Source organism: Pseudonaja textilis, chromosome 2 (genome assembly GCF_049901715.1).
Source record: "Pseudonaja textilis isolate UNSWEBS1 chromosome 2, rPseTex1.2, whole genome shotgun sequence".
Taxonomy (NCBI): domain Eukaryota; kingdom Metazoa; phylum Chordata; class Lepidosauria; order Squamata; family Elapidae; genus Pseudonaja; species Pseudonaja textilis.
This window is the reverse complement of record NC_141991.1, coordinates 100,466,840-100,488,607: the sequence shown is the minus strand read 5'-3', so window position 1 is coordinate 100,488,607 and position 21,768 is coordinate 100,466,840. Positions and strand designations below refer to the sequence as shown.

General features: G+C 36.7%; 1 protein-coding gene across 3 annotated transcripts in view; it reads left to right on the top strand.

Moving 5' to 3' along the window:
- The window catches only part of PIK3R5 (phosphoinositide-3-kinase regulatory subunit 5), a 54,227-nt gene that overhangs the window by 11,257 nt on the left and 21,202 nt on the right, over positions 1-21,768 (top strand). For all 3 annotated transcript variants that reach the window (XM_026696190.2, XM_087924724.1, XM_026696189.2), the window contains exons 2-4: positions 15,105-15,217; positions 19,036-19,136; positions 21,554-21,622. In XM_026696190.2, coding sequence (XP_026551975.1) covers positions 15,118-15,217; positions 19,036-19,136; positions 21,554-21,622 — 270 coding nt within the window. In that variant the 5' untranslated portion in view covers positions 15,105-15,117. The remainder of the gene's footprint in view (positions 1-15,104; positions 15,218-19,035; positions 19,137-21,553; positions 21,623-21,768) is intronic.

The following is a 21,768-nucleotide window of genomic DNA, read 5'->3' as shown; positions in this document are numbered from 1 at the left end:
TACTGGCCTTGGAAGGATGGAAGGCTGAATCAACCTTGAGCCTGTCAGGATCGAACTCCAGGCTATGGACACCGTTAGCCTGCATTCTAATTGCATTCTAACCACTGTGCCACCAGGATGTACAAATTTATTTTTGTTTGGCTCACATCTCTTACATGTTCAGTGGCAATTTATTCTACTTCTGGGTACATTTCAATCACCTGGAAGGTCTTTACCATGTATTAAAACTGAATGTTTTGAATTCTGCTTGACTACTGCCTTGCAAAATAGGTCCCTCTGCTTTCTGTTAGAATGGTGAAATTGAACCAGGAAAAACATTATGCTCTACATTTCTTCAGCAGACATTCAGAAAAGCTTACTGATGAATGCTAGCATTTTCACTTAGGGTTTTCTTAAGTAGTTCTACTTTCTATTTCTATAGCCCTCTATGTAATCTCTTCTATGTCATAATTCCCATTCAAATAACTTCATTCATTCTTGAAATTGTGCTTATTTACTTTCCAACAAAAGGAATGTTTTCTTTCTGAAATTTAAAAGAAACTACTGAATAATACGTGAGGGTCTGAAAATCATGGCTCACATGCTGCTTTAACATATTCATAGAAAATCAGTAGCAGACTGGTTATGCCTGCTGAATGGACAGTAGCATTCAAAAATGATGACGCGTTCACATGTGGGCATGAGGAAATTGGCATGCTAAAAAAGTGCTGAGGAATTGTGTAGATTTTGTTCTTTTCATCTGTTGGGCTGGGTTAGGGGAAATATGGCTTTACAGAACTCAGTGCTAATTTAGAAAAAAAATTCCAAATGTGTGGTTGGTAACTTAGATTTAGAAATCTGCTGCTTCAGATTTAGTTTTTCTGTGTGAGGAAAGGGACACAGGTTAATATTTAGGAATGAGGCTGTACAGGAAAAACCATGAAATGTTTCAGATGCAATTAACACTCCAGTTTTGAATGTAAGATTATATTAATTTAGAGAGTAATTCATGCAAGAGGATATAAGACCTAGAGTCCATTGTCAGTTTGGCTTTCTCAAGGTTTGACAACAAATAATTGGTAATTTTTAGATGCTAAATTTGAACAAGTTCTAAGTGAAGTGTCTGTACTCCATCTCAGGAAAACTAGAGGGACAAGCCTTCCCTTCTTCCTTTCTTCATTAGATAATTTGCATTACACAGGGGGTAGGGTGGCGATGATGCTGTTAAGGACATTCATAGTATAAGCTGTATTTTCACAATTTGGGCTTCTAGCATATTGTCACTTTATTGCTTTACTTTAATCTAACCTGTTTTGTAAAACAAATATTTTTTTATGAATATGTGTGTCATAGAAACAAGGCATTTTAAATTCTCAACACTTTTGAGCTGATAGGAGTATTTGAAATTCTGAACTCATCTTCTGGGCATTCCATAAATTGGTATATATGGGGAGTGTGGCCAGTTTGCCCAAAGGCAAACTTTTTCCCACAATGCCCAATAGCTTCCGAGAATCTCTCAACTATTCTATCTCTCTTCCCTTTGGGGCATGGAAACATATTCTAGATAAAGCTCTGAATACAGCCGTTGATATTTTGATTTTCTAAGAAGGGTTTGGAGTACACATGAATACAGAAACCTAGAAATAGAGATAGTGATGTACTATAGATGTTAACAAGTGTTTTTTATGTTTTATGGACTGTATTGGAAACTAGGAACTAGGAAGCTTGGATCCAAAATACATAAGATTTCTCTTGAATTCTATGTTCTGCTGATTGAGCATAAATTATTTTTGGCACATGCTTTCTAAGCAATAGCTTCCATCATGCTCAATTGGAATTATTTTGAAATGCAGGACTGTGCATGGATTAATTAGATATGCCAAGATTATGTCAGAGAAAGAAAGACCTTAGATTGATTTGAGGTCCTAAATATGAGTTTGTTTGATGCTATAAAACCGCTCACAAACTAGAGGTCTCTTCAATTATAATTTTGTGGAAGGCAACTCAAAATGCTCAGTTGCTTAAAAACTAATCATTGCAATAGCCTGCTATTTTATATATAATATGTCACAATTTTTCAAGAACAATACTATGGATAGCTGTTTATTACAACAAATACGTTTTTAATTCAAAAAATGTTTTCATTTTCAACTGTTTCCTTTTTCTTCTTTGAAAACAGAGAAGCATAACTGAAAAAAATCATCACAAATATATGTGGTCTTTGGTATACTGCATTTCTAAGAAACTCCTGTCAGCCTCATCCTTCCTCTGTAGGCTTCACTGATACTTGCATTACCCTATTAGGAGGTTTCAGATGTTCCTTTATATTTGTAGAGTAAATGCTGTTCAAAGTAAACATTCTTGATGACATTTGAATAAAATCACAATAAATATGGATAAAATGTTGCCATGTATAACAAATATTTCTAGGTGAGCTTCAGGGGAAACAGCAGGTTTATGAGGTAAAGTTACAGACATGTTAGGAGAGATACATTTGATTAGATGGCCTTGATCCTCACTGAATCACATCTGATTGGACTTGTCCTACCATATGGTCTTGATGTTTAGTTAAGTGGTGAAACTTGTCCCAGTGCAAGTTCAAAAATGAAATATATACACGCTTCTGGTGGTATATGGTAGTAGGCATGACTCTTTCCTAAAGCTGATATAATTTCTGCTGTGCTCATTCTAGTTTTCAAAAATTGCATTGAGGTTGGAATCTGGCAGCGATTTGCATACTGTTTCTGCAATATCTTTACCATTATGTCTTAATTCAATGAATTTATTAAGTTGCATCGAAGAATAATGGCAGTGTTGGTGATGGTGAAGCCAAATGTGTCATGGAAGGCCATGGAAGAAATAGATTATCCAGAAACTTTTCAGTTGGGCTGTAGGACTGCGTATAGCAATGAAATAGTGTTTATGGATGACAAGGACAGGGGTCATATAACCTTTCTGATTCTAATTGATTTCTCATCATATTTTTGATTCTATTAGTCATGTATTCCTAACAGACTGCCTTGAGGGGCTGAGAGTAGGGGATAGTGGACTGTAGTGTCTCCTCCTTCTGGAGTTGGTTCTAGTTGTTGTATGAACTCTAGCCTCAGTTCTTGCAAGGCAGAGTATCACAGTGTCACAGTTTTGACATTATCCCAACTCTTATTCAAAACAACTGGGTAAGATCATCCACTGATATATGGTTAATTGATATCTGAGCTTGACAAACAATATTGTGGTGGTCTTGTCCCTTACCAGGCAGTAAGGGTATAGATGAGATGGGGAGAGGGAACAGACTGGGGGTCAACCTTAGCAAAATGGCACTGGTTTCAAGGGCATTGTTGTTACAAGGATTTATAACCTTTAGATATCAATAGGTTTGCACTTCCCTAAGCAAAATGTCTTTGAAATTTGGGGATTATCCTAGACTCTTGGTTCCTGCTCAATGTAGGTGGCAGTCATAGCAGGAGAGCAAATATATTTTGTCTTCCAATTACATTTTTTCCCCTGGATTGGGAAGCCCTTCTCACAATCACTCCTGTTCAACTGCTATGATGCCTTCTTCATGGGCCTTGAAGACAAAATATACCTTAACACAAAATATACATTATTCCCTGCTACCAGTCTTGTACAGATACAGTTAATCACAATTATGGATTTGCTTTAATATATCTTCTATTAAGAGAACATGTAATGAAAATCCTATTTCTTAGCTTTGGTCTTGTTCCTGTTGTGTTTCCTGTTTTGATTTACTTCATGAAATTGAAACACTTCTATAAATGCATAGCACAGGAAATGATACATGAGTTGGATTAATTATGAGAGTTTTAAAAATCAAATGTGGTGTAAATAAGATTTCTAAAAGACTTTGTCAAGTTGGTAAACTGGCACAGTGTTGGAGACCAACTGTCCCAGCCAGAGGGGGACTGAAGTGGAAATTAGTCTAGAATTGTTATGTGAACACAACACATAAACTCAAGAGGGCAAGGTCTGCTTCTCTACCCCCAAATATCTTTGAGCCTTATTTTGTCTTTCCCAAAAAAGACTACAGCTACCAGCCAGGGAAGATTCCTGTGGAATAGCCATAAATTAGCTAGTTTGAAGTCTACAGGTGTGCGTCTGATTGACATGTAGTTAGGGGTAGGGAGGCTTTGTTCTGTTTCCTAACAAAGTGTTGATTAGGCAATGAGATTTTAAATTTAAAAAATAAATTTAAAGTACTAGATTTTTTAAAGTTTGCTTTATGATTGAAGTAACTTCAACGGCTTGACAATATGTTTACTTAATTTGTTTGCATCAAATGCAACGATAGGGAGTTTTCAGGGCTTACTTGCAACCCTTTGTTCATTAGATGAGACTTTCTAGTAGCTTTTAGAACTATAGACATTGTTACTCCAATTCAGTATCTGTTGCTCTTCTCCTAAATCCTGAGTTATCCAGGACCTCTGAGTTGGGCAGCTCCTTACTAGTTGAATATGTTGCTTCACATCCTGTTGCCACCACATACTTTCAATAAGAGTGAAGCTTGATACTTTTTGTCCCACATTTTTCAAAACTAGCCCATTAAGAAAAAAAAAGTTTCACAGTTGTGTTTCAGTAGGTAGGCTCATTTTGTTTGGGCCATGAAAAAAGATCTGTATCAAATCTGGTATCTTTGGATCCTTGTGGTAAATTGTTTTCAGAGAATCTAACTATACCTTTTTGGTCTTCCTCTTCCTTTGTGAACCACAGGTGAGCTGTAAATAAATCTCTTATCTGCAGGATCCTGCTTTTGTGGCTCTTTGGGTGGGTTTAACCATTTTTCAGTATGCTTAGAAATAAATGTTTCTTCTCTCTTTCTGAATGTTGATTTGCACATGGGTGTAACATTATCTAGGCAATCAACAATAAGGAAATGAATGGAAGCATTATTAAAGTGAAAAATTAATCATCCTATGCTAGTGCAGCATAATTATTATTACATAATTCCTGCAAAGATGCATTTTGATGCTTTTACAAAAAAACAGAAAAAATGGGACTTGCTGCTAAAGCTTGGGATAGCACAAGGTAAACAAGACAGTTTCTGTTGTAAAACCAGGCTTCAAACTAGCTTAAAATGGATATAAAGAACAGTTTCATACAAGAGGTCAAGGATTTATTTAGCATCCACTTGCTTTGGAGCATTTTCTAGAGATTCCAGTGTTGGCCATTGGACAATAGTTATCTTCATCGGCTGGGCCCAGGTTAGGAGTGTTCTTGAATAATCTAATTAGAGCTTCTCTTAAAGAGGCTGATAGCACCCCCTCCTCACAGTGAATTTTTGAACACAGAGCTTTCCCAGAGAGAAATCCAGATGAATTGAATGCACAGTCCGGAGTTGGATGGGGGAGAGGGAAAGAGGTTCAGGGTAGTTACACCATAGAATCTCTCAGAATATATCTAACAGGTTAGGAGGTTATAACTTTAGTTTGACAAGATTCTGTTAGGTATAAGCAAATAAAGTATTGCACGCAGTAGGATTTTCCTGGGTCGTCTCTGGGGTTCGACTTGACATCATTCTTATAATTGACTGAGAAAACCCAATCCAAACTACATTCTGCCATCTGTGCTGGATTGATATCATCTTAAAGTGGTCCCATGATTATCATGGGTACCATGAAGTTCTGATGTGTCCTCTACCAATTACTTCCGTGCATATCTTGAAGTCCCTTAGGACAATCTCAGCACATGAATAAATAATGACACACTCTGGGGCTGGGGATTTACCAGAAAAAAACCCCAATTTCCTAAGTTTTTGACATAAAAAGCTCTAGATTGGAACTAAATTAAACAGGAAGTCTGAGAGGAAAGGGAGTCTGTATAGAATGACAGTGGCACCTACTCTGCAATACTCAAAATTATGCTTATGGTGCTCTGGCTACCTAGAAGACCATAACATGGAGAGATTATCTTCAGATCCCTCATATCCTGGACACTGTCTTACTTCCTTCCCTTGGGATGGTACTATAGGGTATTTTATGCCAAGACAGGGACAGTTTTTTCCCTTGTGCCAACACTCTGCTGAACACCTAAATCTCACAGTTGGCAACATATGTTGACTACTAGGTTCTGTCTAATATGCATGTATATTAACCAATAGAGTATGACTTAGTATCATTTATCCTTTTATTACTCCTTCTACTGGTTGCAAACTTTAGTTTGTTCAGATGTTTAGCCAGATGGATTTGGCATTTTTATTTACCTATTGAATCCTTTCCAAGGACCTCAGATAGGCAGATGTGGATGTTTGATGGTGGTACAGATTTTGTGGCAGGGTATAAGCTGTTCCAAGTAAAGCTGTCTTTTGAAATTGACTGGTCAAAAAGTCAAATTATTATTTCTCTGTTGTTTTTGCAAGTACACTAAATACTTCTCTACCAGAGACGAATTCCTTGTATGTATAATCACATTTAGCCAAATAAAGTATTGTGTTCTGCTCTGTTCTGATTATACAGTATAACAGAGTTAGAAAGGACATTGAAGGTCTTCTAGCCCAACTCCCTGCTCAAGCAGGATACCCTATATCGTTTTAGACAAATGGCTGTCCAGTTTCTTAAAAGCCTCCAGTGTTGGAGCCCCCACAACTTCTGAAGGCAAGCTGTTCCACTGGTTGGTTGTTCTTACTGTCAAGAAATTTTACAGTAAATCCTTAGTTCTAGGTTGCTTCTCTCCTTGATTAGTTTCCATCGATTGCTTCTTGTCTTGCCTTCTGGTGATTTGGAAAATAGGTTGACCCCTCTCTTCTTTGTAGCAACCCCTCAAATATTGGAACACTGCTATCATGTCACTTCTAGTCCTTCTTTTTACTATAATACCCAATTCCTGCAAACATTCTTCATATGTTTTAGCCTCTAGTCCCCCTAATCATCTTTGTTGCTCTTCTCTGCATTTTCCCCAAAGTCTCAACATTTTTTTTATATTGTGGTCACCAAAATCGCATGCAGTGTTCCAAGTGTGGTTTTACCAAGGCATTATAAAGTGGTAGGATCGCTTTTTGTTATTTTGATTTTACCCCTTTTTTAATGCAGCCTAGGACTGCATTGGCTTTGTGGCAGCAACAACACACTACAGGCTCACATTTAAGTGATTGTCCACTAGGACTCCAAGATCTCTCTTGAAGCTACTGCTGTTGAGCCTAGTTTTACCTAATCTGTATCTGTACATTTGGTTTTTCTTGCCTAAGTGTAAAATCTTATTTTTTTTCTACACTGCATTTCATTTTGTTAGATAGGGCCCAGTATTCAAGTCTAAATTGAGATACATCTGAATCTTGTGCCTATCTTCTGGGGTGTTGGCTATCCCTGTCAATTGTTCTATTCTGTTCTATTCTAAATATCCTAATTTTGTACTCAACTCACATTTTGATCATTAGGTCAGGCTCTTCATTTCCAATTAAATCATTTTATTCTAGAAGAGCATTAGCAGAGCAGAAGGCAAGTTGCTAAAGCAGCCAAGAATAATTTGGCTGGGGAAAACACCATTTGATATTGGTGGTGTCCCTTGTTTCTAGTTTAGCAACAAACAAATGTTAGTATCATACAATTGTTAAACATTTAATCCTCCCCAAGGATTGCAAGGAAAAACTGGTTGGGAAAGCTACTGCCACCAAATTCCAAACTGATTTGGAAATAGAACTGAAGAAATGCTCAGTGATGTTTCAAGGAATCGATAGAGTTCAATCCTTCAACCCAGCTCTAGAAGGCTATGTGGCTCAAGTATAAAAGCCATGTGATTTGATTGTCAATCAGAGAATTTGTACATCTCATGATGGTAACTGTCCCCTGTCTCCCAAAACGGTATGTTTTATCTGTGAATTACTGATAGGCCAACTCAACAGAATATAGAAATAAAACTTTGGGCAAAAGGTCAAACCAGAGCCCAATTGTAAACGAAAAGCTGTAAAAATCAGGCGGGCCTGAATTTCTAGTGTGTAGAAAAACAGATACGCAAATTGCATGAAAATGTTTGAAATCATTGAAATAAGTTGTGAGGGAGCTTTTTAAAAAGGTCACACCTTGTGCTCTTCTGAAATTGGAATTGGTTCCTTTGAGAAAGGTGTTTGCTTTGCTTCCTTTTCTTTTTTAAATAAATTGTATTGATTTTACAATTAAAACAAACCAACAACACATACATAAATGAAAGAGAGAAAAAGAAGAAAGGGAGAAGAAAATAGCTAGTTTTCCCTACATCCCATAAAAAAGCATGCCATCCCCTCTGCAAGTCATGGCCTTCTAAGAATAATATTTTCTTATTGGTTAAATTCACCCATTCTAAATTCACCCATTCTTCAACCATACTAAAGAGGCTGCACTATAATACAACTCCCAATTTGGAAGTGCCAGCCCTTCCCTGCTCTTCATATCCTGCATTGCCTTTAAATTTATTCTAGGTTTTTTCCCTTGCCAGATAAATTTTACAGTTATTTTATTAAGTTCTTCAAAAAAAAAATTGTGTACTTTGATTGGGATCGTCTGAAATATATATAGGAATTTTGGAAGAATATTCATTTTAATAGCAGCAAGCCTGCCTAATAATGAAAGTTGCAGCTTGCCCCATGTTTCTAAATCCTTTACCTGTTGCATCAATTTATCATAATTATTTTCCTTAAGTGTCTTACAATGTGCTGTCAACCATATTCCTAAGTATTTAACTTTCTTTATCACTTGTATTCCCATAACTTGTTCTAGTTCTATTTTCTGTTTTTCTGTTAAATTTTTAGTCATTAATTTTGTTTTCTTCCTGTTAATTTTAAGTCCTGCTACTGCTCCAAATTGTTTTAATTCATCAATTTTTGTCCTCTTTCTATTGGTTCCTATTGGTTTATATTGGACATCTAGTACTATTCTTAAGTTGTTCCTGATTTGTCTGGTCAGGAGAAATCCATTTTGATCTTCATATATATATGCTCATTTAACATTCTTTTTAGTCTACTTGCAATAACAGAAGTGAATACTTCGTAATCAGTATTTAACAGTGAAATTGGCCTATAATTATGTATATATCGGGAATCCGAATCCTCCTTCGGGATCAGCGAAATCAATGCCCCGCTCCATCAGTCCGGCATCCTGGCTGCCAATAAGACATCATTAAAAACCTCCACCATAAGAGGTCCTATTTGTTCTGCTATTGCCTTGTACAGCTTCCCTGGAATCCCATCTGGTCCTGGGGATTTATTGTTTTTCTGGTTCTCTATTGCTGATTTCAATTCAAACCAAGTAATGTCTTTGTTTAATAATTTTTCCATTTCTTCCCCAATTGCTTTATCCTTCACTTCATCTAAATAGTTTCTTATTCTATCTTCGTTAACTTCTTCCTTTTTATATAACTCTTCAAAATACTTATGGGCAATTTCTTTTTTTCTGTTCTATCTCCTGTTGTATATCTCCCTTTCCATCTATTAGCTGTTATATCAATCTCTTTTCTTTCCTTTTTTTTAGTCTATGTGATAGCCATCTCCCTGTCTTATTAGCATGCTCAAAATAAGTTTGTCTAGTTGTATTCAAATTTATAATCATTCTCTCTTGTTCAATTAAATTCAGTTTATGTTTAGTTATTATTATCTGATTTTGCAATTTTAAATCCTTTGGGGTACTCTGTAATTGAGTTTCTAATTCCTTAATTTTTTGTTGTAATTTGTTTTGCTGGGTGTATTTTTCCTTATTTCTCTTGGCGTTATAAGATATTGTTATACCTCTTATTACTGTCTTCACTGTATCCCAAATGTTTTGTTTTGTAGTTGCTCCATTATCATTTTCCTTTAAGAAATAATTTAATTCCTCCTTGAGTTTGTTGGTATATTCTTTTTCTCTTATTAACTGAGTATTTAACATCCATCTTTTCTTGGGTTTTTCCCTACCCTTCCATATTATCTGAATCGGATTGTGATCTGCCCATTCATTAGGTAAAATTTCAGTCTGTTTTATCTCATTTGCTATTTCCCCATTCATCCATGCCATATCAATTCATGTCCATATTCGATGAGGATTTTAATAGAATGTAAATTGTTTTTTCTCAGGATGTGATCTTCTCCATATATCAATCAAATTTAACTCCTTCATCATTTCCATACATATCTTGGGAAGCTCTCTTTTCCCCCCTTTGTTCTTCCCCCCATTACTGTGGTCTTTTTGATAATCAGCAATAGTGTTGAAGTCTCCTATAATACAAATATTTCTTTTTTCCAATCCTACTATTTTTCCATAAAGATGCTTAAAAAGCTCTTTTTGATCTCCATTCGGGGCGTAGATTACCACTAAGAGAATTGGGATGGCATTAATCCAGATCTGCAAAACCAGAGTTCTTCCCTCAGAATCCGACCATATTAAATCTGCTTTCAAATCCTCTTTAACATATACTGCAATCCCTTTCCTTTTCCCCATGTCTGCTGGTGCAGTAAATAGCTTCCCTAATTTTGGACATTCTAGGTATTTTTCATCTGTTTTCTTTATATGAGTTTCTTTTAGGCATATTATATCAGCATTTTGTTTGATTAGTTTAGCTATTATCCTTTTCCTTTTTATCGTTGAGTTTAAACCATTTATATTAATTGATAGTAGTTTCTTTTCTTCTTCCATTTAATTAATTCTGTTTCACTCTTTGTCTCTCTTTGTGCCTGAAGATTTGTCCTACCTTCTTCTCTCTCCTGATGTAGAAGAGTATTTCCTTGATTTCCTAAAGTTCCATCTCTGTTCTTATGATAGCCTTGATCTTCCTGGGAATTTGTTTCCAGTTCCTCCTTACTGCTCTGGTCTTCCGGACCTACCAATTGCTCATAAAATTCCTGGGCCTTTCCCATGGAGTCTATTTTAATTTTCCTTTTGTTCCAAAAACCTAACATCCCCTCTGGGATTAGCCATTTAAATACGATTCTTTTCTGATTTAGGTAAGCTGCTAAGAACTTGTAGTCTCGTCTTTGTTCTCTTACTCTTCTTGGTATTTGTTTGAGAATTAAGACTTCTTTAACTTTATATGTGATTGTTTCATCTCTTGACATCCTATATATGATATCCCGGACACTCCTTTTCACAAATCGTATATGGACTTCTCTTGGGCATTTGTGGCATCTCTCATAATTACTGCTAATCCTGTAAACTTCATCAAACTCTCTTAAGATGTCATCTTTATCCTTTTCCAATAGTCCAGCCAGTATTTCTGCTATTAGTTGTTCCAAGTCTTCTTTGGATTCCACTACATTTTGGAATCTCAAGTACGTAGCAACCTTGTCCATCTCTAGGTAGACCAGTGAGTCCTCCATTTCTTTACTCACATTCTTTAATTCTTCATCTATCCTTTCTAATTTCCTTTTGGTTTGTTCAGTCCTTTTCTCTACCTCTTTTATTGTTGCTTCATTTTTCTCCAAGGCCTGCTGTAATAATCCAAGTTTGTCCTCTACTTTGGAGATATCCGCTTTCATTTCTGCTTTTAATTTCCCCATCGCCTCTTTTAGTTCATTGATATCTGCTCTCATCTCGTTATGGTTTTTCATCATTGTTTCTTGCAGCTTCGTCATCGATTCCTGTAAAGTCAGCAAAATTGATTGGATGTTGGCATTCGAGATGTTACCTTGTTTCTCCACTGGTAATGTTTCTTCTATGGTTTTTTGTGCCATGGACGAAGCTGTTGCCGACGTAGTTGTTAATGTTGGGGTGACCTTTCTTCCAGTTTTCAGAGCTGTTGTAGTTGTGGAAGTCATTTCTTTTAAGATTTGTTTCTGTTGTTGTTATGTTACCCCAAATTAATATTCAGTGATAGAATCTTTGTATTAGGATTGACCGGTATCTAATTACTTAATCTATCTATCTGCTGGATAGTTGTGCTCTTAACTGGTTACTGGAGTATAAGTACTTACATATAAAAATATTATCACTGTATTGTTTTAAATCCAAATTCTAAATCACATATATAATTTTGTAAGGTCTATGCTCAGCCTCCATACATAACTTCATGTAATATATATATAGATATAGATATAGATATAGATATTCCAAATCCAACTATATTTATATATTATAAATAAATATGTGTATTTATCTAACCTTATTTTAAATATTCTTAAACACAAGCAGTATTACATTCGTTCCCAAGTGGATTAATTGTGATCACACAATAAATTATAATATTAATACATAAAACCCTATACTTATTAATTGAATAATACTTAATGTTCTTACTATTTTCCCTATATATCTAATCAAAGTATAACTATCACTATTATTAATAAATCAATTAAATCAATTAATTCAATTATTTAACAATCAGTTACAACAATCAATTTTCCTTTCCCCAGTATGCATATTTGTAATCATTATAAAGAGAGAGTAAAGAAGGAGAGATAGTTCATCATAGCGCCAGATGATGAGGGAAAAAGAAGAAAAAAAATTGAGCAAATGTATACAGAAAAAAAGGGAGTAAAAAGGGGGGGAAAAGGAATTTTGAAGTAAGTTTTTAGCTTTCCGTCTCTAAGTATGAGAGCTTTCACTCCAAATGCACTGGAAGTGGGGAGGTAAAAAATGCTGAGTAGTGACTGCAATTACTCGGTATCTCCACACATTCTGAAGCTTCCACTTTTACTTTTTGTCTTAGCATTCCTTAAGTTCAATTTTCCTGATTTTCTTCAGATGGAACCACCTCCTCAATTAGATCAGTATGCTCCCTAAAGGGCTGTTAAGTGGTTTATATCAGTTATATTATTATGATGGCTTCACGGTTTCTAAATATCGCCTGTGGCACAACACTGTCTCTGTTCCGTCAGCTCTGATCTTCTTCCTGTCTTCGCTTTAATAAAGTCTTTCAGAATAAAAATCAAATGAGATAGTCCAAATCCTCCACAACTTCCAGGCACCTTCCAGCCGCTAGTCTCCAACCTCGTAAACTTCCCTTTTTACTCATTATTGTCCTCTCTCTGTCTTCTGTCTGCCAAGCCCATTCACTTTCACCTGCCTCGCATCCGTTTTTTGGCCGCTTTCTTTTAGGGCTCCAGACAGACACCTGTAACAGCCTTATAAAAGTCTATGGCATTCCAATCCTCCTCTCCGCCGCTAATTTTCTCTGCCACACTCTTCCCCAATGATCTCACAAACTGTCACTCACTCGCTTCTTTACATCGGTGGCAGTCCGGACTTCGGAGCCGCCATTGATAGGAGGCTGTTTCTTGCTCGTTAGGCTCTGGAGGGCTCCTCTTCGCTGCAGGGGGGTTGCCTTCCCCACACTGCAACCTGAGTCTCCCCCATGCCAGCACAAATCTCTCTGGGACTCGTGCACCCTCAAAGGATTGCGCCATCTGCAAAAAGAGATTAACTGAAACCACAGATGGGCTTCTGCACTTCTGTTTGTCCTTGCCTTGCCACCGGAAGAGTGCTTTGCTTTCTTTTCTAAGTACAAAGGTAGGTTTCTGGCTATGTTACTTAGAATGTGAAGTTTCACCAAGTCCTGAATAAGTTCAGAGTCCAGTTTGCAAATGGCTCACTGAGGGTTAGTTCAAAGCTCATGCTCAGATTCAATAGTTCTGGCTAAAATACTGAAAGCATTGGCTTTCTAAGGTAGCTAAAGATTCCTAAACAACTGATTCATGCAAAAATATTTGAATGATGATATCATAATATGGACTGAGTGACTATAAATATTTACACAGTGATTTGTGGGCTGATGCAGCAGTTTTTGAAAAGTAACGATGTGGAACAATGAATATTGGTTACTTTCCCTGCTGTTAGTGCAATTGCCTATAGAGGCGTCTTCCAAAAGACAAATGGGAAAAGGTAAGATAAAATCTAGTGGGAAAGTTAATGACATTGCTGAAAGCTATGAAATAATTTGCCTACAGTCTTTTGATCATTTGTTAAATTGTCTTTCCCCAAAGGTTTTTCATACTTTTTCAACATGACATCTCAGCCCAGTCCAATAATCATTAGGGTCCAGAGATTTCATGCAGATCTTGGAGGTTAAATGTATAGGGAACCTGTGCAGCTCACAGCCTTAGAAAATCTGCATTATGTTTGCATGAAGTCAGAACATATTTTTTGTTACCATGTGAGGAAATATGACATAAGCCAAATCTGTACCCTGTGGCTTTTAAAGTTACGGGAATATGTTTTCTTCATTTTCTGTGGCTGTTGAAAGTTCTTGATTATGCAATTATGAATTGGAGCGGGATGAATTTGAGGCTGGGTAAACTTCTGTTTGCTTAGGCCAGTTGAGGAATCACCCCTCTTCCTCTAATGGACTATTTCTGGTGGTGTTCAGGATATGAATCATGTCCTTTATCCAGTCATCATTTCCCTTATGACATTTGTTCCAAAATGTAATTAAGACATTGTGATTTAGAGATGAGTTCCTTATTTTTTTAAAAAAAATCTATTCAAAGGCCATTTAATATTGCGCTTTGGGTATATACGCTCCTTCTTCAATAGATAAGCTTTTTGAAAGTGGCAATTTTGTCTAGAACTAAATGCTTTTCCATCAGATATTGAAAGCCGCCCTAGATGTGTTGGATATTAAACATGTTGCTTGTCCTAGAACTTCTCTCTTTGAGGAGCAATTTGCTTAAAGGCTTGGGTTGTTGAGGTAAGGCAGGGGTGTCAAAACTGGGCAACTTTAAGACTTGTGGACTTCAACAAGTCCACAAGTCTTAAAGTTGCCAAGTTTGGAGACTTCTGAGGTAAGAGGTAAGATAGATCTTGCCAAGATTTAGAAGAATAGGTCATCCACAGGTGTTTTTAGGCATCTTGTTCAGCCTTGCAGCTGTGACTCCATGGTTTTCTATCAAGTATATTCTCCCAGTGTCTACCTGACCCCACATTTCTTTAGAAATAGAGGTATTAAATGATCCCATATCCAGAACTTGATTATTTCATTCATGCTTGCTGTCTGAATTTAAATGGAGATCTTACCCACTACTTGATAATAGAAATGCTTAATCCAGTTGGGGATTTTGAGGGAAATTGGTCTTAGCAGCAGAGTTTGTGGAGATGCTAATGGTCTGGATAGGAAGTTGTGTTCATCTCAAAGGCAGAATGTAATGGCAAATTCACCAAGAAACTTGGAGGTGGATTAAGTTAAAAATTGGGGGTGGATTACTCTAACTAGGTTTGAATTAATTAATTTATCTTGTTTAGGAGATGAAGTAAAATGCAGCACACGACGTGTACAGAGGACAGGATCCACCATGCATTGGAGAGATGCCTCCATGGCCTTAGCAAAAGCACATTTTCTGCAAGTACATGGACAGGTAAGAGAAAAACTTTTACTTACTATTAGTAAGGAAGTTACTAGCATTGTACTAAAACTAGAAGATACTACTAGTAGAATATAATGCTAGTAAAGAAGTACTAGTAGTGTACTAAAACTACTACTATGCAGGTTTTGCTGAGCTAAAAGCCATACATGATTTTTGGAGCTGGCGTGGGAGAAAATTAAAATTCTTGTACTCTAAGCAATAAAAATGTACAGTGAATTTTATCACACCCCAAGTATGAATTCATTCATCTCTCCTTCCCTTCAAAATTAGAATTCAGTGACAACTTGGAGAATGGATTCCATAGGATGCATGAGGCCTTTGGGCTCTGAACTGTATATAACTATTTGGAAAAAGGGTGTAGCTCCTATGATACTGGGTTTTAATCTAATTACAAGCCACTATTACTACCCTTCCTTATCATAATTCTTCCATTTCTAATCTAGGTTAAAGTTCTTAAGAGCCTAAACTAATAACCTCCTAGTAAAAATGTCTCCTTGAGAGCTGGGGAAATATAGTAAACACTGAATGTGTGCTCGGGTACTTTGCTCTAGTATCACAGATGTATTTTTGTGTTGAGCTCTGGCCATGTGATGCGGCAAGTTTCAATAGCAGCAAGGTCACCACAAAGACTAGTTTCAAAGGTTAAACCAGGCAAAACATCCTTGGGAGTCAAACAAGGTCAAAATAGCAAGGAGATTCTGTTTACAGGTGGAATTTAGGGGTGGGAATTTTTGTAGTGGCTTCAAAAGAAAGTAGAAGACAATTTTGTGGTAGTATTACCAATGCATTTGAAAATTGAAATTCCAGCTCCATAGCTTCAAATTTTGTATTTTATATGAATGATATTTTTAAAAATATTTTTTATTAAACAATTTTTCTTATATACAACATCATTTCTATTCATTACAGCACTTTTGTGATGGTACACATACTTTTACATAAATCTTAACTATCTATACACTGATATGAATGATATTGATATAATTTATTGAGCTAATATATGGTGGTTGAATATACCTGGGTAGCCTTCTGTTCCATTTTTCTCCTTTGAGTAATACGATAGAAAGTGTCTAGAAATAGCAAAACTGCTGGCTTTCATCTTTAATCCCATTCCCTTCATCCTCTAGACAGATATTTTTTCAGCCATATTTGCTTACTTTCATCACTGACAGAAGTTAAGAGAGAAACTTCCACTTGAGGGCTAGATGCACCAACCCTAGTTTAATCCAAAACCTGGGCATTTCCAAATCTTTCCCATCTCCATGACACGCTAATACTGGAAGGCAATGCTGGGCAATGTTCAGCAGGATTGTCTGTCCTTCCATCTTTCCTGCTGCAGGTGTGTTGCCTTCTTTTGCAGGAAGATTCTAATATTGTTCTGTTAGTCAGTAAAACCTCACTTCAATTTCCAGAGCTTTAGAAGAGAGAAATGAGCACCATTTTCCCAGGCACTGCCATTTTTCAATGCAGATTAATGAATAGCAGTGTCTGAACTCTAGTCAACATTTGTCTGAGCTCAATTGATAGAAAGAAGAAGATTTCTCATAGGGCAAGTTTCTTTCTTCCTTGCTCCTTGTGTTTCTTATATTTATTGAATGCAAATGTATCCAAATAGATTTAGGAATATTTAGGAATAAGCAATTTAGGAATAAGCAATTTCTTTTCTGCCCCAAAGCTGTGTTCTTTTTTGAAATAGGACTCTGTGGGTTACAAGTATACCTAATGCTGTTGAGGAGGGGGCACTGGAAGATGTGGGGGCTGTTTGTTTCATTTTTAAAATAAATAGGTGTACTAAGCTTAACGAGGCTTTAACTTCTCTGATTCGTTCATTATGTCTTCATCACTGATGCAGACACAACGAGAAGCAGGTAGGGTTGGAGTCCTTAGTACAGGTTCTACAGGTCCATTTTCAACTATAGAAAAGGGAAATAAATAATATATGGTCAGGGGATGAGCAAAGAAAAAATATTGGGAGAAAGACACTCCTAGATGTTTGTGTATTCAAGCTGTTACTTGAGGCTTCCTAGCCACCCTAATAATTTACACTGGCTGCCCATGTCTGGTAGCACCAAGCAGTTCTGAATATTTTTGCATTTGTATGCTAAATGCAAAAGATTGTGCATATTGTACAAGATATGGGCACAGCCTTTTGTTTATAGAATTTTCCAATAGCAAGCAGTCCAAGTGCGATAGAGGAATAGAATGAGAAGATGCACCTACTATATCCACTTGGATATTTGTGTCACTAATTAGATGGAACCTTCAGCCTCTTGCTTTCTTCTGGCCATCTAAAACCTTCTCAGAATTCTCTGGAACATACTTTTGTTGTTTAAAGGAATCTGAAAATGAATGGAATTGCCTAGCATTGAAAAAAGAGTGGGGCAAGAGAGAGGGAACATCCTAGACAATTTAAAGAAATGCACTCAAGTACCCTCAACATGGGATTTTGCGATTTCAGTACATGGATCATATTTCTAATGTCATTTTTTACATGTGATTGTCAGTTGTTTCCATAATGTACCATCTTGCATTTTATATCTTGGCTGCCATCAGTCTAAAATACTGGCCATAGAAGGTAGGGGGCTTCAGTCAGTATTTGTGGCAACTTCTCATGATAAGTGTCTGCTTTAATATTCGTCAGCTTATGTCTTATTCATGGGTGGAACCTTGATATTTACAGCTCCCTGTGGTGTTTTCAACAGTTGCTGGTTGCAACCTTTGAGCTGCTCTTATATGACAAAAAAATCAAGAGAGGAAATGCTAACCACAGATACCAAGTTAAGGATTTAGCATTTGCTGGAGGACAATATAATTCTAAGAAGAACATGATGCATTCTGAAAAAAATATCTCCCCCGCTGTATCAGCCTGTAGCAACATGAATTCTGCCACCCACTATCACCCAGCTATAAATTTTGCTGCATTCAGAATGTGTTATTTGACACTTTGAGTACATTTACAGAAAATAAAGAGCTGCTCCCCCCCCGCCCCCCATCATCTCCTATTAGGATAGGAAAAACTCTTACTTTAAATCTTAGGAAGGTGCTGCCAATCAATGCAGCAATACAGAGTTACATGAACCAATGGGCAGCATCTTAAATTGCTTTCTATGAATTACTGGATTTAGAGGCTTGTTTAGCACAAGGTGAATTAAATATGAAGCTGGTTAAAAAATAACTTAAGAGACACTGACCAGCCTGGTGGTTGTATATCCTAGTTACTTTTCTGATACTTGTATTAACCTTCACTTTGCCATTTAAGTTACCAACAATCAGTCTGAGTTGTAATATTAATTACTATTACTATACATATTTCAAAATGGAATGAACAGTCCTTCTGCTTTGTTCTCAGATCAATCCTATCATTCAGTGGATAGCCTCAGATCATCTCCAGAGCATCAGACCTGAAGGAGCGTTTTAACTTAAATCTCTTATTCCCAGCTGGACTGATTTTGTCCCTCCTCCAAGGATTAGTCTAAATATGATTTTAAGAGGCAGGATAGCCTTTTCCTATTCCTTATCTGGCCCATCCTACCTTCAGTTGGTACTCTTGCTTTGCTGCAAGAGTACACTCAAGCTAAAAAAGGGCATACAATTGTGGGTTTGCATAGTATCAATGAGTGTAAATAGCTCACAACTGTGCAGGGCAAAAGGTCTGATCCTATGTTCTGGAATGCCATCAATGTATGTGCAATACCTCCACTTGCAAAATCTTGTGGGCAAGCAGAGTTCTTTAGTGAAGACTATTTATGCCCATTGAATTTGTGATGTGATTGGATATTCTCTCATTATTTTCCCCCTCTTTCAAATAGCTGGGCTTTGTCTGAACTGTTGGAGCCTTCAGGAGCTAGTTAATCGTGATGCAGGGAACTACCTCATTCTCCTGGAGAAAATCCTACAGAAGACTCAAGAGGTAAAACAAAAAAAAAAATTAAATCTGATGATGAACTCCCTTCTTGCTCATACAATTACCTTGTTTGCATGTATTGAACCCTCTACAAAAGGGAAATTGTCTTGTGGACTAGCATTTTATGAGATTATCTGTCTAACTGCATCCTTCCTGGAATGGATTCATCTTTATTGAGAGACATCTGGTCTCAGTAGATTTTAGGAACTAGTTTGAAAGTGTCCGTTCTGTTTTCTGCTGTGCTGGAAACAGCAGGTAAAGTCCAGAGCTGGGTCAGGTAGGACTCAAAAAGGTGTTGTTTTTTAAAATCTATCCTGCTTTGAACAACAGCTCCTGATATGAGGCTACTGTCCTAGTAACAGACATTAAAATTTGTTCCCTTAACCGAATGCCACCTTCCTCTTTTTCTTCAGAGAATACCTGTTTTTGTGAAATGGGCAGGTCAGCAAGAGAGGTCTCAACTTTCTATTGGAAAAGGAACTTGCTTTGATTCTGAAACAAGGTTACTTCAGTGTTACAGAATAGGGATTAATGTAACAGGAGTTCCAGTGAATCCATTTGATATCTTCTGTACTTCTTTTTTTTTATTATTTTCTTCCTGTCAGTGACTTCCTGGTTCTTTAATAGAGCCTTGCCCCAGTTATTTTGAGTTTTTGTAATTTAGAAATAGTGCTTGGTTCAGGGTACATAAAGCAAAATCAAATCACAGGTGTGAATCCATTAGAAGGAAGTTTCCCTTTCATCTGTACAGGACCATGGAGTTTAATAAAAAGTCACATTTGGATCATAGGAAAGAAACCAAAGCTTCCAGAACCTTGGATGAAGCACTCAGTATTCTCTTTCTCTCTCTTAAAAAACCAAATTGCGGTGTAATGGTATGGAACAAAATATTAAATAAATGCAGTACAGCAGGCTACTGCCAGCTGCTTTGGCAGTTTGAATCTCACTGGCTCAATGTTGACTCAGCTTTCCATTCTTCCGATGTCAGTAAAATGAGAACCCAGATTGTTGGGGGCTATATGCTGATTCTGTAAACTGCTTAGAGAGGGCTGTAAAGTACCGTGAAGTGGTATAAAAATCTAAGTGCCATTGCTATTGATTTTAATCCAATGAAATTAAATTAAATAAAGCTTAGTTTTTCTTTCAATTCTACTCAGAACTTTCTGAATGAGGCCCCTAACATGTCATTCAGCACTGCTGCATTTGTTCAATTCAGTTTTCTCCATCTTGATTCCCTCCATCTCATCTATTGGACTCTTAATCCCAAAGTGTTTTCCCCCCATAGCTCCTTTTGTAAAGTTTTGATGTATAGTTTAAACTTTTGTTTAATGATGCTATTTATTTGTTGATGATGCTATTTATCTGTTCTTTCTCATTTTGATAGTATATGTATCTTTCTTGAATGTGAGGATACTGTTGCTATTATTTTAGTCTTGGCTGAGCCCTTTTTTTTTAATACTGGACTTTTTAAAGGAAAGATGAACAGATATAAACAAATAAACCCATACTGTTCTACCAGTACCCTTATAGTGGGTTCTGAAAACCTTGGTTTTCAAAGTATGGTTTAATTCTGATTCCTCTCAGACCAAGCCATCATGGTCCGTGGACACAGAAGATGGAGATACTGTTGTACAACATCTGAAGGGTCACAGGTTCCCACCTGTCATCTTAAGACAAGCTTCTTCTGCAAAAAGCATCACTTCACTTGCCCGTAGTATCTAATACAATGTCAGAATAACAGAGTGGGAAAGAACCCTTCTAGTCCTCTGCTCAAGCATGCCATTCCAGACAAATGGGTGTCCAATCTCTTCTTAAAAATCTCCAGTAATGGAGCACCCAAAATTTCTGGAGGCAAGCCATTCCATTGATTAATTGTTCCTGCTGATAGGCAATTTCTCCTTAATTTTAGGTTGGATCTCTCTTTGATAAGTTACCACCTGTTACCTCTTATTCTACTGTTAGGTGCTTTGAAGAATACTATAGGTCGACACCCCCCCCCCTTCTCTGCCTACAGTGTCATTCTTTTTCCAGCTAGCACCACTATCCAGAAAGATGTACTGAGAAATTGTGTTGAGTATTGTACCAGAATTCAGAATCACCATTCAAAAGTGATTTATCACTGGAACAAGTACCCTACGCACCTGGTCCACACATTGCACCACAACACACAGATGTGTTTTTGGAACAATGTGTGAACCCAGCTCTTCTGCTCTGTAAACCAAAAAGATAATGGTTTGTGGTTTAGCATAATATATAAACCATTGTTTATTCATTGAATTGTATTATGAAATATGTTTTAGTGTAATGTATAAAGCTATGCAAAGTGAGATAAATATTGCTTTTAATGGATTTTCTTTTAAGTAGCTTACCAAATTATATCTTCATTTCCTGTTCTTTCTTGTTTTTCTTTTTTTTTTATGAAGGTCCAAGAAAAATGTGACTACAATCTCTTTACTCCATTGGCCTTTCTCTTCAGTGCAACTCTCCTGTGTGTAAGTTTGAAGCTTAACCCCTGAAAATCATGGTCTCAATAGTCAAACCTTTGTGATGATGACTCACTGTCATTTACATTTTTTTCTAAATTTATGGGATTGTAGGCCTAATCTATTATGAAGATGTGCTGCAAGTAGCTATCACT